General features: G+C 36.6%; 3 protein-coding genes and 2 non-coding genes across 5 annotated transcripts; 3 read left to right on the top strand and 2 right to left on the bottom strand.

The window, feature by feature from the left end:
* Nucleotides 1-47: 47 nt before the first annotated feature.
* TRNAK-CUU (transfer RNA lysine (anticodon CUU)) lies at nt 48-120 on the top strand. The gene has a single exon. It is a non-coding gene; the product is annotated as a tRNA-Lys (tRNA).
* A 681-nt stretch (nt 121-801) lies between these two features.
* LOC137735278 (uncharacterized) lies at nt 802-3713 on the bottom strand. Its single transcript, XM_068474692.2, has 2 exons — nt 3205-3713; nt 802-1193 (listed from the first exon to the last, which is right to left on the bottom strand). Exons 1-2 carry the CDS (start codon nt 3401-3403, stop codon nt 991-993), a joined length of 402 nt encoding a protein of 133 aa, XP_068330793.2. The 5' UTR covers nt 3404-3713; the 3' UTR covers nt 802-990.
* A 6052-nt stretch (nt 3714-9765) lies between these two features.
* On the top strand, nt 9766-13675 carry LOC137734330 (serine/threonine-protein kinase 12). Its single transcript, XM_068473616.2, has 12 exons — nt 9766-9951; nt 10248-10481; nt 10818-10892; nt 11061-11141; nt 11325-11419; nt 11628-11748; nt 11825-11904; nt 12053-12115; nt 12213-12325; nt 12408-12493; nt 12612-12730; nt 13084-13675. The coding sequence occupies exons 1-12, from the start codon at nt 9925-9927 to the stop codon at nt 13223-13225; spliced, it is 1236 nt and encodes a 411-aa protein (XP_068329717.2). The 5' UTR covers nt 9766-9924; the 3' UTR covers nt 13226-13675.
* A 6-nt stretch (nt 13676-13681) lies between these two features.
* On the top strand, nt 13682-13755 carry TRNAV-CAC (transfer RNA valine (anticodon CAC)). The gene has a single exon. It is a non-coding gene; the product is annotated as a tRNA-Val (tRNA).
* A 357-nt stretch (nt 13756-14112) lies between these two features.
* Nucleotides 14113-16894, bottom strand: LOC137733142 (voltage-dependent chloride channel 1, chloroplastic-like). The gene is made up of 4 exons (XM_068472301.2): nt 16084-16894; nt 15573-15740; nt 15119-15325; nt 14113-14599 (listed from the first exon to the last, which is right to left on the bottom strand). The coding sequence occupies exons 1-4, from the start codon at nt 16831-16833 to the stop codon at nt 14423-14425; spliced, it is 1302 nt and encodes a 433-aa protein (XP_068328402.2). The 5' UTR covers nt 16834-16894; the 3' UTR covers nt 14113-14422.
* Between the last annotated feature and the right edge of the window lie 1038 nt (nt 16895-17932).

Below are 17932 nucleotides of genomic sequence, written 5' to 3' on the forward strand. Positions count from 1 at the left end.
CTCGATATCACAAGCCATAATGTTTGTATAAGCGGAATTGTCAAGCTGCCCGTCTAGCTCAGTTGGTAGAGCGCAAGGCTCTTAACCTTGTGGTCGTGGGTTCGAGCCCCACGGTGGGCGTTGTCCTTTATTTTTAACTTTTTTTAATCTCATTTTTTATAACCTAATTGGCTTCTTTTTTTTTTTTTTTTTTTAAATTTGATATTATCCACACGGGTGAAAAAGTGAGCTAAACCTTACAATGGACTAGCCATAATAATTAGGTCCGAATTTGTCTTTGACGAGAACTAAACCTAAAACCTCTAATTTATAAGTAAAATAAAATACCACTAGACCCAAGTCTTAACTAAAAGACATTAATCTCTCAATTTTTTGTGTGACAAATTTATTCGACTATGAGTGGCAACAAAACAACATTAATCTCTCAATTTTATGTGTGACACTACTTTATTCAGTTATGAACAGGGCCTCGTTGGTTACACCTTGATAAAGGTAATGCCTAACTGTTGTATGTATTAAAAAAGCATCAAGGATGAGATCAGTTTTGTGTGCCTTAATAACATTACTCCTCGATAACAAGTACCGAAAAACCCTGTTCATCATTCTTGAAGGCAACAGCCCCAACCCTAGAAGAGAAGTCTTCTTGAATTTGAACAATGAAATTCCAGTGTATTTAAGCTGGGCAGATAACCTTTAAACCCTGATTCCAGCATGCATCCCTGATCATGACCTCAAAACGTAGTATGTGCATTATGCAGTTAATCAGTCAACTGTAAAGGTCAGGATATCTGAAAGATGAGCTTTCTGGTAAATTAGCAACATATTAAGGTATAACTTCGAATTCAAAGCACGCTTTCTTTGGTAATTACATTCACGCTAAACATCGTCTTGCTTGATTGTACCAATCAAATATGACCAAATTCAAAACATCTGTGTCATTCTACATCATCAACAGCAGATATAGAAGCCACTAAAGGGTTGCAATCTCGGTCAACTAGTCCCTTTGTTCTGAGACGTTCGGTTTTGAGGATCTAATTTGTCAATCTTAAAGAAACATTCTTCCGCCCTCTTCAAAACAATATGCAAGGCAGCGACATTGCTGGGAACTTTATCTTTGTGCAGTCGCATCTTCTCGAAAGTCTGATCTCCATCAGCCAGTAATCCCGCCTTCTTAGAAGTAACTTGCCCTGCATCTGAAAAATATACACATAATTAGAACTGGAAATTTGTCCTTGAGAAAACGAAACTCCATGCTACTTCACTCTTTCTTATTTTGGGGGGATAAAACAGCACCGAAAACAAACAGCATTTAGGAATTCTCAATTCAAGGTGATATTGGAAAGCAAGAAGAAAGGTTCCGATGACAGATGCAAGAAATCCTACACCACGTTCACATAAAGCACCAATCTTCCCGGACAAGGCAATATAACAACTTCTTAGACATGTTTGTTTTGAAACTTTAATCTAGCAGCACCAACAGTGAAAGGAGAGAAAACCTAGTTGAAACAACAAACTATTCGCTTCCATATCATTTTCCACCCACTGTAATCTTTGACTCAACATTGCTACCATCTCTAAAAAAAAAGTTCACTGCGACCTGTGTCAACGTGTGATCACTTTTTCTATCAACATAGCTGTATGTTCAACTACATAACCAGAGACATCATCTACACCTGAGTGCTTCATTGGCAAATTACTAATCTATTTACAAGTTCCGGCCTTCTCATTATTGCTCTAACTTATTCAATTTGCAAAAGCTGATCTAAGAGTCTTTCTTTTATTACTAATAAACTATTTCTACTGACCAATCTATGTAAGATAGATAAATGGTAAAATTGTTTACTCTATTCATTCTAACTCTAATCTATTATAGTCTTTTGTAATTTGTTCTGAGTTTCTTCAATACTATCTATTCTATTTTGTAACTGATTTATTTGATTCTCAACTCTTTTTAACAAATCTCTCGTATGAACTTCTATCTCTTTAGGTTTGTCTTGTAAAATCAGACGCATATAATTATGCAATTCTGGAGTATTGGATAGAAGAGCAATACGAAGATGAAATATTAGAAGAATAGAGGTACTAGTTCTTTAGCTTGTTCCGCAAAAAGCTCAAGAATGGAAGTATGTCCCCCAAAGCAACACCCTTGAAGAAACATTCAGCAAAAGCTGCTGAATACAAAGTTGGTAATGGCTGCGCCCACTTCTGGTAAACTCCACTTCTCTCTCTCAATATCTACTCAGCTTACTTTTTCTTACTTTTCTGATGAAGTCTTTCTGTACTAATTGGTGAATTCAAAATTAATTTCTGTTAATTCTACTTCAGCTTCTATAATCTCTTCTAGCTGCCTATATTCTTCAATTTTTATTTCTGGCAAGTATAATTCTGTGTTTTCTAAATCTGTGTGTTCTGGGTGTTATGTAATGCTGTATCAAATGAAAGAGTTCCTTCTATTTGAATACCCTAGACTTTTGGAACTAAATCTATATAAAAATGGAGAATGGTTTAGTGAAAGTAAACTATATAATCACTATCAAGAACAAATTATACAAGTAGTAGACACGCCACCAATCTTGCCTTTAATAACATGTACCCATCAGTATTTATATGCAACATAGATAGCAACATTCAATTACTCCATTCGTCACTGAGAACAACACAAGAGAGAGGAATTTTATCCCTCAACTAAGCATTTCCACAACCGGGACACACAACATCAATATCAGCAATTTCTGGTGTGTGAGTGCCGATATGCTAGTATGATCACTAGCATAAAAAATAAAAATAAAAAGATGGATTGCCTCAAACACTACGCCAATGCAATTACTCCAATCCATATAATTATTGTCCCAGAAACACAACAATCCATCCAAATCTCTTTGCAGCCACCTAAATTGGGAATTAACTTAAAACTCCCAAAAGGGGCTCTTTCCACTACAAAATAATATGAAAATAAATACACTACAAATTATAATGTCATTTAAAAAAAAAAACCCCAATTTTGATTCTGAAATTTGTAAGAACCCCAAATAAATCATCTCTAAAAAGACCCAACTTTTCATTTTCTATTTAAACCTAGAATTTTCTTAGCTACCAAACAAACCTTAGAAAGTTGCAAACGATATCAATCTGAGCACACGGCAATCATTATAAAATAATTCAGTAAAATATGAAAAACCCAGCAACCACTTAAAAGAAACGTACCTAAACTCGAAGCTCCGGACGTCCCAGGACCCGACCTATCCGAAATAGCGGGCCGGTGAGCAGCGAGAATGGAGGCGAAGGTATTCTTGAGCTGGTCTGGTAAAATGGCTCTGTACTCGAGAATCTTCTTCGCCATTTCCTGCACTTGGCGCTCCAGCTCCTCATCTTCCAGATCGGATCCGCTTAAATTCAGCGCCATTCCTCCAAATGCACTACTGCAGGGGGGTGAGAGTGAGAGCGTGGAATCAGGTTGAGGTTTCGTTTTGGAGGGTAATTTTGTATTATCACAAGGTCAGGGCTTTTTCGAAATTTGAAATGCTTCTTCCCGTATGATCAATTTTGTATTATTTCTGTGTTATATTCATATAATCAATTTAGTCTTTGTGTTTTCAATTCGACTAATTTAGTCATTGTGTTTGTCTTTGTTAGCCAAATAAGAATATTTTCATTCAATCTCTTTTAAAAAATTCATAAGAAAATTCATATGAGAAATAATTACCCCTTCTCCTAACTAAAAAATGAAAATCAATGAGAAATAACATATATAAGAAATAAAACTTCCAATCTGAAAAATGATTAAGATTGTGACATAGAAAAAATAGGGGGTAATGTTAAGGAGGAGATCAGAGAATTGAGACTTGAGAGGAAAACAAATTTTCTTTTAATTTTTAATTTTATTTCATTTTAAATATTTTAAATCAAATAAATTATCATTTATAATAATTTTAAATTTTGTTTTATATAAATTAGATGAAAACGTCCTTAATTGGCTAATAAAGATAAACGCAATTACCAAATTGGTCAAATTAAAAACACAGAGACTAAATTGACCCAATGACTAAAACACATAGATCATTTTAACATTCAAGCCATTATTTTTTAAGTGTTTCTCTACTTTATATAATAACATATGACAGTATCCATGTGACATACTGAAAAATCTCTCGTTGGAAAGTCAAACAATTTTTTTTTCATTTCTATTTTAAAAGGCTTATTAATTGATTTTCCTCCTCGACTGCTATTTAGTCTTACTTTATTGCCCCGTAAAACTATAATTTTTGTCTCATATAGTCTCAGTTCACCTTATTTTCGTCTATTTCGTCAAATATAAGCTAACTTAAAAGGTACTATAGACATTTTATTTTTGACACAACTCTTTACCTCCAAAATGTCTGCTTAAACAATCACAATTTCATTTTTGATAACTCTAATTTAAACCCCCATTTATCTATCTTGCGGATTGATGCGGAACTGTAGTTGCAACCATTGAATTCATTGATTGGCTTGACTTAGATTTTGAAACACAACCCTTTATTTTTTTTTGCCAACGGCTACAGTTACAGCTCCACACCAATTAGCAAGAGAGACAAGCAGGGGCTTACATCAGAATTATTGAAAATGGAATTTAGATTGTTTTAACAGGCAAGTTGGAGGTAAAGACTTGTGTCAAAAATGAAATGTCCACCCTACCCTTTTAATTTAATGTTTGATGCAATGAACGAAAATGGGGTGAAAGAAGACGAAAATGTCCATCTCATGGAGCAAAATGAGACATAACCAGTTTTAAAAGGTAAAGTGGGACTAAATAACAGTTTAAGGAGAAAAAATCAATTAATAAGCCTTTTTTAAGTGGTTATTTAGCATTCTAAAAATACAACCATTAATTTACGGTAGTGCTCTCTGCACACCTGTTTTTATTTCTCACAGATGCCTCTTAATTTTCAGATATCAGATCAAATGAATTGAAAAAGATCAATGTCAAAAAAAAAAAATTAACAAGTGTGCGTGGGAAATAAAAATGGGTGTGTAAGTAACATTATCCCTAATTTACACTAAGGGTAAAATATTTGGGCTAAGTTATAGTGAACATGTCATAATAATTTGGTATCAGACTTATCATCTATGAAAATCAAACCCTTTTTTTTTGGGTAAAATCTCAAAGTCAATCCCACTCTAGCATTGTTATCATGGGAAGTGACAAACAATAAGGTAGCTTTATTAAAAATGAAGAAAATAAAATTAGTTAAGGAGGACACAAAGCCTAACTCTAACCATAAATGGTAGCCATAATAAACTAACCCTCCAACAACCAATACAAGGTATAACAAGGCCAACAAAATATAAGCTATCTAAAGCTCTGGATAATCACAATGATGATACGACAATATGAAATTAGGAGAATCCCACCAAACCAGACTAGTATAAGAGAAACCATGATTTGCAAGGGCATCAATGACTTGGTTACCTTCTTATAAATGTGAGAATACTAAAAATGTTGGAAAATTTAATAATATTATTATTATATTAAATTTATTAATTGAATAGAAATTACAAGTGATGCATCTTGGTGGAAATATGTGTCTGTCCTAATGAAGAATTGCAACTTTTGACTCTTCATGAATGGTTGCATGTTTTCCAAAAAGGTATCTCAAATTCTATAAATAGGGAAGCCCCCTAGCCCCCTATAATCGTTAAAAATGTTTTTCATACTCATACATAGAAAGCATTAAATATTAGAGAGTCTCATGGAGTGCATATGAGAAAGTTTTCAACACATAAGTGGTATTCCTCTTTAGGGGTGGGTTCATACATAAAGTGCGCTAAATATTAGAGTCTCATTGAGTGCGTATAAGAAAGTTTTCAATACAATAGTGGTATTCCTCTTTAGGGATGGGTTCGGTTCGGTTTTTTACCACAACCGGAAATCAAACCGAAATTACTATTCGATTTGGTTTCCTTCAGTTTTTTTTGGTTCAATTTAACTTTGGTTCAGTTTTTTACGGTTTGGTTTTTTTTTTTTTTTTTTTTTTTTTTTTTTTTTTTGCAACTCTTTTAGGTTGAATTTCTGTTAGATCCCACATTGCCCAGGGGAGTGATCTTTATATGTATATTCCCATCCCTACATAGCACGAGGCCTTTTGGAAACTCACTGGCTTTAGGTTTCATTGGAACTCCGAAGTTATGCGAGTAGCACGCGAGAGCAATCCCATGATGGGTGACTCACTGGGAAGTTCTTATGTGAGTTCCCAGAAACAAAACCATAAGGGCGTGGTCGGGGCCCAAAGCGGACAATATCGTGCTACTTGGTGGAGCGGGCCCAGGATACAATGGACCCTGGGCGGGGATGTGACAATTTGGTATCAGAGTCTAACCCTGTTCGTGATGTGCCGACGAGGACGTCGGGCCCCCAAGGGGGATGGATTGTTAGATCCCACATCGCCTAGGTGAGTGATCCTTATATGTATATTCTCATCCCTACCTAGCACGAGGCCTTTTGGGAGCTCACTGGCTTCGGGTTCCATCGGAACTCAGAAGTTAAGCGAGTAGCGCGCGAGAGCAATCCCATGATGGGTGACCCACTGGGAAATTCTCGTGTGAGTTCCTAGAAACAAAACCATGAAGGCGTGGTCGGGACCCAAAGTGGACAATATCGTGCTGTGGTGATGAAGCGGGCCCGGGATGTGGTGGACCTCGGGCAGGGATGTGACAATTTCAACCAGAATAAATCAATTTGTTTCTAGATACATAGATTGCATAACAAAATCAATAAACTGACCCTATCGTTTAGCAAACAAATTTTCAAATTCAATCATCAAAAAGGTACAAACTGTGGATTTCATCCAAGTTTTAGAATACTAATTTTCATATCATGAAAATCTTTCATAAAGAAGTGTATCTCTATCTAATCAACCAAAACACAAGTCCCATACATTAATTGTAATACCTTGAAAAATTAAAATATAAATATAAATTAGTTATGTGGAGGAAATTGAAAATAAATTGAATTAGGGTTATGAATTTTGAATGGGGAAAATGTGGAATCCTGTTCCTTGATTTTATTATTATTTATGTTGTATAATTTTTCATTATGTAGAAAATAACGAAAAATGCCCCTAGTTGGCCCAATGTAATTATACAAGGACGTATTTTATCCTTACATTATATTTGTTTATATATTTGGATAGAGGACAATCCTATGAGCGAGTAGGCAAAACCCGTTCATGAAACAGAGTTATAACGAAAGAGTTATTCATGTTTAAAGTTAGGGACATTTTTTTAATTTTGGCCCTCATCTAGAAGACTCCAGATTTCTGGAACAATCAGATGGTGCCACATGTGTGGCCAGGATGGTGGGATGAGAAGGGGAAGGAGAGAGATGGACGGATAGGAGAAGAAGAAAATGAGAAATAGGGTAAGGAAGTCGACCCAATGGGGAGGGGGAATGGAGAAAAGGAGATGACCAATGGGAAAGGAGAAAAGGAGGAGAAAGAAGAGAGGGAGAGGGGTCGACAATCCAGCCCTCCCCTTGGCCTGTTTTTCTTTGGCGACCCAAGCTGACTGAAACAAGGGTTTCTGATGCTTTTCCTGGCTAAATTCCGAAGAATTACTCCAAGAAACCACCTGAGAAATACCCCACGACCTTCCCTCTACTCATTCCACCCCAAATTTGATGAAATTTGGGCTTGAAATTGTGAAAACCAACGGTGGGTGTAACGAGTTCGTGGTGGTGATTCCTCAAATCCTGAAGCTAAATCCTTCAATTACCACCAACCTTGGACTCTCCTTAAGGCCTGGAACAAAGCCCATGTATTGGTTAGGGCGTCAGAGTTGTTTTAGAGTCAAATCAAGAACACCCAATTCAAGGGCTTTCAGCGGTTCAAGGGTGATTTGAGGTGTTTCCTGGCCGAATTGGACTTCAGCCCAATATGAAAGTTGTTCCTTTCTTTGAACTCTACTTGCCTGTAAAATTTGGTAATTTTTAGAATTCATCGGAAAATTAGGTTTTCATTCGCCTGAAATTGCCATGTGTGGCAGCGCGTGGCTAGGGTGCCGATAATGCCATTTTGTGCAAATTTTAATATTCTAAATACGAATTTGGTATCCATTTGATTTGTTTCGTTTATTAAAGCTAATGTTGATTATTTTGGCTATTTGAATATAATCGGACATGGATTGAAAATGAAATGTGAACTACGATTGGCTTGATTCCTTCGTAGGGTATGTAGGTAGTCTAAGGAGAAGATTAGATGCAGCCATAAAATAACTGAGATTAATCCTTATCGAAAATTAGAAAGAAGAAAAGAGATTGGGTGTTTAGTTTAAAGATGAACCTTATGTTTTTGTTAAATATATTTAGCTATAAAATTTGTGAGGAATTAAGAATTTATTAAAGAAATTGTGATTAATGATAGTAAATAAACAAGAGTTTAATTTGGCCTATCACCATAATTAGTTTCGGAAATAAAAATTTCTGGGGTGCTACATTAATTTTCCACAAATCTAAGCATGCATGCATGCATAAATTTCGATTAGCAAGACCTAAAATCATATGAAATTTTGAGAAATCCAAATTCAAATTCCACATATAAATCTCTGAATAAATTTGGGAGGCACCGCTTGGTAGACTCGGGCTATGGCAGGCTTGGTGAACTCGGCTATGGCGGCGGCGTCGGGAGCTACATATAGAGTTAATTTGCTGGAGATCAAGCAGGACGTGTACAAATAAAGCTCTGGAATTCTGGGGAGGAGGGTGAGATTCGAAATTGGGGTGAGAAGAAAGAAGTTGTGGGGTCTATGGTGAAAGAAGAGGAAGAAAAAAAAGGAAGAAGAGGGAGAGAAGAAGATGCGGCTGAGGTCTGGGAGAAGGAAAAGAAGAAGAAAGATGGACAAAAAAAATAGAAATAAAGATGGAGAGGAGGAGAAAGGAATGCATGTTGCTCTTTGAGTAAAAATAAATAAATAAATAAAAAAAAAAAAGGGACGGTGCTAGGGTATATAATTGGGCTTATAATTGGGTTGGAATTGGGCTTGGAATTGTGGTGGGAATTGGGCTTAAAACAATATAAATAAATAAATAAATATATAATAATTCGGTTCGATTCGGTTTCTCAACCTCATAAACTAAAAATGCATCAAAGGATATTGATTCAGTTCCTTTTTTTTTTTTTTTTTTTTGTTTCGGTTCGGTTTTTGGTTTTTTGAACCCACCCCTATTCCTCTTCACTTGTAAGTGAGAGGTCTTATGTTTGATTCTCACCAAAGACGAATTTGAACCACATTATTGCTAGCCCATTGTAAGTCTTAACCCATTCCCTAACCCCTAGTGTAAATAACATCGTTATTCAAAAAATAAAGTAAACATGTTGTATATACATTGTCCAATGAACGGCTGGATCGATTTGGTTTAATTGATGTATGAATTATATTGGCAATGTCAACGGTTGAGTCTAACCAAAAAGACAACGTATATAATACGTTGAAGAAGATACAATTGTAGAGAATGTAGACATCTTAGTATTTGCCGTCCTTGAAAATGTATATTATACACAAAATACATTGTATCAATTTTATTTTGGCAACTCTGGACCTCACTGATCCAATTGTCTTCTGACAGAAACCATGGGAAAATCGGCCAAGGAAAGTACACTGTTTTCCTATTCAACTTTCTCAGTAACCAAACAAGAAGTCAATCAAATCCAAACTTTAACTGAGCGAAGAGTACGAGGTTGCTCTCCAGCCCTTTCGTTCTAAAACCTCATAAGCAGACATTTAACAGACCTCGAGGACTCCGAAACATCATAAGTGTTGACATGCATTTCAAACGAACTAATTAATCAGCTGCATTATCTCTAATCCAACCTATAATTTCCTTAAACGAAAATTAAAAAAAAAATCACACTCTATTTTCCAATTGCTTTCAGGGTTTTCTAACTTCATCCCATGGAAGATTGCTTGTCATCATCTAAGGTAATCCTGATTCTCATCTTTTCACATCACTCTTAACAGGTTTTTTTTTCAATTTATTGTTTCTTAAAATATTTCGTTTTTAGTTTTTAGTTTTAGTCTCGTTCATTTTCCAAGAAAACATATAGAGGGATGGATTAAAATCTGAAAGCCAACTGAAATTTAACAGATTTCTGATAGGAACTTGGGAACTTTTTTTTTGGTGAACATATTTTAGTATTTTTATTGGTGCATGGATTTTAAATACTAACAATTGTAAGAAAAATGTTGAAAACATTTCTTGCTGCTGCAACATGCAGAAGTCTCAAAAGGTGGCTGGATTTGAAGGTCCATACCGGCTGCTATATTGTTCGAGCAAGGGAGACAAAGCAGGAGTGATGCGCGAGCTAGAGAAAGGGGTGGAGCCGGATTTAGCTGACTATGATAAGAGAACAGCTCTTCACTTGGCATCCTGTGAAGGCTGCACTGAGATTGTTGTTCTGCTTCTTCAGAAAGGTGCTGATGTGAACTCCACAGATCGCTGGGGCCGCACTGTAAGTTCAACTGTGTTTTCGCCATTGATGTGCGAATTTTTTCAATTTGGCTCATAAGAAGTACTGAAGCATTTTCTAAGACATAGGATCACCATCTATATATATATATATATATATATATATATATATATATATATAGATTGTCATAATTTGTTTGGTTAAGACTGTATGATCAAAATAAAGGAACAAAGAATATGATCAAAAGAAAAATTATATTTTCTCTTTGCGGATGTTGCAAATATCTTTTTATGGTTTTTCCCTTGTAACAGAATCTCTCTGTTGTCCAATTGATACCAATGGTTTGAGGCATTTGCTGATATGAGTGATCTTTTGCAGCCACTATCAGATGCTCGTAGCTTCAGTCACGAGGCGATTTGCAAGATATTGGAGGCTAAGGGTGGAATAGATCCAGTAATTAACTTTCCTAATTCATACACTTATCTTGTCAAGATTAAGAGATGACCAACTTTTTTGTTTTCCATGTAGTCTGCAAACTGCATTTCTTTTGAAATTATTCATATATAGGCATTCTTACGTATTGAATGTACGAACTTATTGGAAAATGTTTATATGTTAAAGGTAGGGCTTGATTCCCAGCTTCCATGCTATGAACTTGATCACAGAGAGGTGAACATGGATGAAGCAGCACTTATTGGAGAGGTAAATTTTGTTAATTCAATTTCTTCTGGCAGTAATCAATGTGAATCGACTTCAGCGCATTTTCTGTTCTAACTTTGTTCAATAGGGACATATATGTGAAATATCTAACCTCTGGACCTACACATTCTTGGTTTTATATCCCGTTCGCAATACTGCATTTACTTAAATTACATAGCAATGTAGGGATCATATGGTGAGATTTATTTAGTGAGGTGGCGCGGTACAGAAGTTGCTGCTAAAACAATCCGCTCATCCATTGCTTCCAATCCGATAGTGAAGTGAGTTTCTCTATTTATGCATATATTTGATCTGATTGTTTGTTTTCATCTTGTAGAAGCCAAAATAAATAGATCAGTTAAAGTAAAAATAAGTCATCCATAAGCTTATAATGAGTATAAATTCGATATAAAGCTTCAGAGAGTTGTAAGTTTCTCTTTATCTTTATTTTTTGATTCAAGAAAGTTGAACTAACTTTTCTAAATTCAGGAATATCTTTATGAAGGAACTCGCTTTGTGGCAAAAGTTGCGCCACCCTAATATCGTGCAATTCCTTGGTGTTTTGAAGCACCCTAGCCGCTTGATCTTCCTTACCGAGTATCTTTGCAATGTTAGTAATTCAATCTTTTTACTTCTTTCCTTCGAAATTCATGTTCATGTTTCTTACACCAATGTGAATGCACCAGGGAAGTTTGCATGATATATTGAAGAGAAAAGGAAGACTTGATCTACAAACTGTAGTTTCTTTTGCTCTAGATATCGCCAGGTACGCGTTTATATACTACTGATATGTGCTTCTGTAATATAATTTTCCATCTTGTACTGTGATTCACCGGTGTTGGTGTAATATAAGTGATTGTGGAAACCTATTGATCATATAATGCGTACTTACGATGAGTAACTTTGCATTACAGAGGCATGAATTATCTTCATCAGCATAAACCGCGCCCTATAATTCATCGAGATTTGACACCAAGGTACAGCTCGAAAAAATTGTAAATGCATTTTAGTCAAAATACACGACTTACAGCTCTACGGAATTTGCTCTGCTAATTCTTCTTCTTTGTTCTATAGAAATGTTTTACAAGATGAAGCCGGGCGCCTCAAGGTCACGGATTTTGGCTTAAGTAAAATTGCACAGGAAAATGATGTATCCGGTTATAAAATGACTGGACGAACAGGTTCATGTAAGACAGTCTTTTTGCTCAAAATCAAGTATCCCTGGATATTTTGGTACTTGTTCTGATATGCTCTTATCATAATTGCTAGATCGTTATATGGCACCTGAGGTTTATCGTCGAGAATCATATGGAACCAGTATTGATATATTCTCATTCGCTCTCATAGTCCATGAGGTGAGCTTGTAAACTTGTGTCTCAAGTAAGCCTTTCTAACAAACATGAACGTTATTTCTGGTATATCGAGGTTGCCCTTTCAGAATGTCATACGTAGTTATGTTTTTTTTTGTTATAGATGTTTCTTGGAGGACCACCTAATCTGGCAGAGGATCCAGAAAAAATTGCAGACAAGCGCGCATACGAGGATTCTCGACCACCTCTCTACTCTTATTTGTACCCCGAGCCAATCAGGACGTGAGTGTTCTTGGACTAGTTGAATATTTCGCCATAGCAGATTCTTTAACAACCATTAGAATAAACCTTACAGATATAAACTTGTATAGTTTCTGGTGCTAAGAAAATGCAGTTAAAAAGTATGTCTGCATGTACAAATTGTTCGCTTAAGAACTCATCGCTCTCGAATTTGTTTCCAAACTTGCATCTAAAACTAAACTCAATCCACCAATGCAAGCAAGATTTAGCAACTAAACCTAGTAAGTTTAGGGCTCCTTCAGTATTGTCGTCCTTTTAAAAAAAAAAAAAATTACTTCTGCTATTACGTGAGGATAATCAACTATAAAATTAAGCGTTTTAATTGTATAATGTAGGCTTCTGAAAGAATGCTGGCACCAGAATCCAGATTGTCGGCCGACGTTTGAAGAGATTATTGTGAAGCTGGAGGAAATTCAGGATCAGTTAAAGAACAAGAGGAAAATGGGTACGTGTAGCGGTGTTTGTGTCATTTCCTAAAGATGGATCTATGGAAGTCTTAGGACTCGTTTGGATATGATTTTAAAATGATTGAAAGAGCTTCTAGTGAAAATATTTTTGGAAAAAATCCTTAGTTAAAATGTTAGTAAATCCTGGAAAAGCACTTAAAGTGCTTCCTGGAAGGAGCTCATAACTAGTGCTTCTTGTAGAAAGCACTTAAAGTGCTTTTGAAACCCAAAAACATTTTCTTTAAAAACGCTTTCAGTTATTTTAAAAGTACATCCAAACGAGCCCTTAGACATGTCAAGAAAGCTCATCCTTCTTTTTTGTGTGTATGTGTATGTGTATGCAAGTGGTATTTTCTGTATAAACTTGTTTACAAGATTAGCAGCTACCATTTTGAATGCTTCGGTGAATACTGGTTGGAACCAGGTGTTCTGTCTTTCAAATAGTATCAAACATTATATATATCTGTTTGAAGGCAATCAATAATACGTCTGGGTGGTGTAGTCGGTTATCACGCTAGTCTCACACACTAGAGGTCCCCGGTTCGAACCCGGGCTCAGACATTTCTATTATTTTTTTTTTTGTTTATTATAAAGTTTTAAGATGAATTGAAATTCATAGGCTTCTATTGGACAAAATGGACTCAGTCTAACAAAATAATTGATAAAGCTGGCAGTTGAGAGACGTCGACACAACTTGAAAATTTAAAGGTGCTCATAACCAAATTGAAAGTTTAGAGAAAAAAATAAAACAAAACCTATATGTCAATTTCTTCATGTGACGTGATCCATCAAAACTTGCAACGAGGTTAAAGAACTTATTTCTTTCCTTCATCATTTACAGTGGAATTGGGAGGCCAACTATCTACATACAACAACCACAACAACAACAAAGCCTAATATCACTAAGTGTGGTCGGCTTATGAATCCTAAAATATCACTGCACTCGGTTTTGTATCATGTTTTCAAAAATGAAGAAGAGCCAAAGTATGACATGATGATATATATACACACATGAAACAGAATCTAGTGTTGGAACAGACAAAACTAATAAGGTTCCTTGGTTCTCATAATTTCTATATTTACAAATTTCAACCTCGAGGCTCAATCATCGTATAGATGGCGTAAAGTGCAAGAAACTCGTAGGTCTGCAGACTCGCGGAGTTATGTTTCGGTGCCTGTATAACGTTTGTGAAGATAATTGCAGCTGACTTTCTGATCCATCTAAGACTTAAGGCCTAGGCTGCCCATTTTGAAACTGCTGCTCAGACTGGATCCTTCCTTTCGCAGCAAGCCGTGCGCGGATTAGTTTTTCGCTTGCAAGGGCCTCCTGTACATTGTTTCGAACTGAGTTGCAAAGGTCGTCAAGGGCAAGCATTGGAAATGGCTCCTCAATCAGAACACCCACCTGCAGAATTTGGAAAAAGAACACGAGTGGCATTAATATTTCATTTCAGGTGGAAATGCAGTCGGAAGTTTAGGGTAGCATACCCATAGAAGTGATCAGGCAGAGGCAACTTATATCACAGTAGCAGATACGATTCTTTCGAATCTTCTGCCATCAGCATTCAAGAATCCAGTTCATTAACCCTTTTGGAGAATGAAACAGTACAAGACTAGATGTATTACAGCAGTAAAAGCCGGTGTTCCAGAATGAAACATATATGAAGTAATGATTGATAGTTTAAGAGTGAAAGTGCGATTCCGGATGTGTCTTTCTGTTGGTCTAATACAAGATTAAAAGACTAAGGTCACAGGAAATCCGTTTGGGACCTCAGTTACAGTCTCATCAAAACCGTTGTTGGACACCATTGGTCCCATTCCGTTTATACAAAGAATGACTTTTCTAATCATATCAAAGGAAGAAATATGAAATATGCAGCACTAAAAAGGGAACATAACATAGCAGGGACAGAAAGGAACACACTTGTTCGATGCAGAACAGTGAAGCTGCACTGATGAAAGTAGCGGGAACCACAATCCAGTGGCAATCATCCCATAGTATAATAGGGAGACTGAGATGCCAGAGGACTAGAAACCTTGAGGTCAAGCGCGTATAAGACAGAGGGATGGGAGTACCAATTAGCTGTTCACATACGCCAATTCCTTCATGGAAACAAGAGATCTTTGATTGCTGCATAATGATAAGGTAAGATACTGATTAAGTTTCTTCGTCGACATGATCTTTGATTGCAGATTGTTTAAGAATGAAATAATACTGATTTACACCTGCCAACTGTTTACTGATATTTTATTCAAGAAACCATGTCACTAGTAATTTTGATTGAACTTATGCACCAGAAAGATCATGAGGAAAAAAAAAAATATCAAGTAAAATAGTAATCTGAGACTACTATTAATCAAGGAAGGGAAGGGATTACCAACATAATTCTCCTTGATTCCTCCAACTTTAGCAATTGAAGGCTCCGGGAGATGAACTGAATAATGCAGCCAGGTCGATGTTTTGAGTTCAAAACTACTAGCAGATCATCTACTTCAAGCAAATTTTGGAGGTCTCGTCCAATATCTGAGCCATAAATGACATGACACTGCACTTAAAAGTTAACCTCTATCAAATGATTGCGTTACCAATATCAATCTTAACAAAGAACAGCTTCAAAGAATGAACAAGAAACAGAATCATGTTTTTCTTCAGCTTGGAAAAATCAACGAAACAAAAGGTAAGGCTCTAGCTCATGTTATAGTTAACTGAGCATTTCTTTACCGATTGCACATTCACTTTGGGATTACTTTTCAATGATCAATTTCGTGTGCTCTCATCTTTTTCTCAGTAATTTACAACCTGTTAAAAGTATAATACAACCAAATAGAATAGAATACGGCATGCAAAACTTCTAACAAGACTACATTTCAAACCCGAAAGCCACAAACCTTCAGTGCAACAGGGAAGGCCACAATATACTGCAAAAGTGCCTTCTTGAGTTGTGCATCACCCGAAGTCTCAACACTAGAAATGATCTGCCTTGCGAAATCATTAGCCCCTGCAATCACCTCAGTCCAAGCCTTCCTCCCTTCTTCAAACCTCGAATACGAAGCCTCTGTCCTGAACACCAGCAACAACGCCAATGCCGGCGCTGTGAGCTGGTATGGCAAAGATGAGGACCTCAACAACGGGAAAATTCCCGGAAGCAAATCCAACGCAACTGCTGTATTATAGCTAGCAATCACCACAGCTACCAAAGTAAAAGCAATCACTGGCGGTATCAAAGACAAGATGACTCTTGACGAAAGGCTTGAGAACAAGTGCCGGAGATGGCGGTAGGAGTTTCTGTGATGCATCCATTTCTCATGGTCATAAAGTGTTCTGTGCTGTCTCATTCCACGCTCTTGCGTGCGGTCTGCCCAGTCGGGTATGATTCGCAGTATTGAGATTAGGGTTTGGACCGGAGAGGAAGATGATGGCGGCGAAGGGTTTGGGGTTGGGGATTGTGAGCAGAGGAGCTTGAACTTGAGGGTTTTTGGTCTGGAGGGAAGGTTTTGAAATTGTAATGTGGAAAAGTGTTGGGGGTGGACAAGTTGGAAGAGAGTAAGATTTTGGGGGAGAGTTTGATGGGGTTTCTGGATTGTGTCAGCATTTGGAGGAGCTAGGGTTTGGAGGGAGAGGGAAGAAGGAAGGGGCATGTTATGGTTTCACAGAGTGCGGGAGTTTTAGTTGGAGAGGGAGGGAGGGAGGGAGGGAGGGAGTGGATGAGTTAGTTAAATAACGGTTATGTGTGAAGGAGGTTTTTACACATTTTCAAATTTTAGTTGGACTAAAAATTTGATGCTTTAGTTAGGAAGGGGGGATGCTGGTGGGACTCAAGAAGGGTGACAGGCTCATCTGCACCGTCTATCAAATTGCCACAGATATTAGCTTATTAAAAAAGTTAAAAATATGTTTAGTAAAAAAAAAAAGTGCTTATATAAAAAATTACTATTAATGACAATAGAAAAGTACGGAAAACAGAAGCAAGGTTTACCATGCTTCTAACAAAATTGTTTTTTTTTTTCAAGACATGGTGAACAGTGCCCATCTAATGAAATTTTCAAATGACAAGTATAGCTCCGCATATTTTACAAAATGACAATCTTTGCTCCTACAATATTCTCTTTGGTAATTATTATATCTTATTAAATATCATATCTTTTTTAGTCACTTGACATATTCACATGAATTTTATATAAAAATTTACCAAACATTTATACACCTTTTTTTTTTTTTTTTGGTTAAAAACTCTTTCACAAAAAATGTTCATCAAACATTCTACAACTTTATTTTACATATATTTATTATTACAGCACAACATAATTGTTCTTTTGAAAAACGCAGCAATACCAAACTAACTCTTTAACAAGCTAAAATCTGTAACTGAAAACCGGCACGTAATGGGAGGGTGCCCAAGAACTCTTCCATCACTCCAAGATATCATATTGTTCCGGGGTGCGACAAATTGAGTCCTAACATTCCACTCGCCTTCGTACCCAACGCCCTCGCTGCACCACTTTATTGGCACTTTCCCTAAGGTAGCCCTTTGCTCCTTCCTGCGGAGTTTGAGGCCAAGTGCACAGTGAAACCTGGCTCTGATACCAATTCTTAGGAGTGTGGGTAAAATTTGCACCTAAAACCAGCTCGTAAGGAAAGGGTGCTAAGAGCTCTTAACCACTCCACAATAATCTATTTCTCCGATGTTGGACAATTGAGTCCTACAACCCGGGATCGCATGACTTATAACATGTAATA

Source organism: Pyrus communis, chromosome 7 (genome assembly GCF_041283825.1).
Source record: "Pyrus communis isolate YQ-2024b chromosome 7, ASM4128382v1, whole genome shotgun sequence".
NCBI lineage: Eukaryota > Viridiplantae > Streptophyta > Magnoliopsida > Rosales > Rosaceae > Pyrus > Pyrus communis.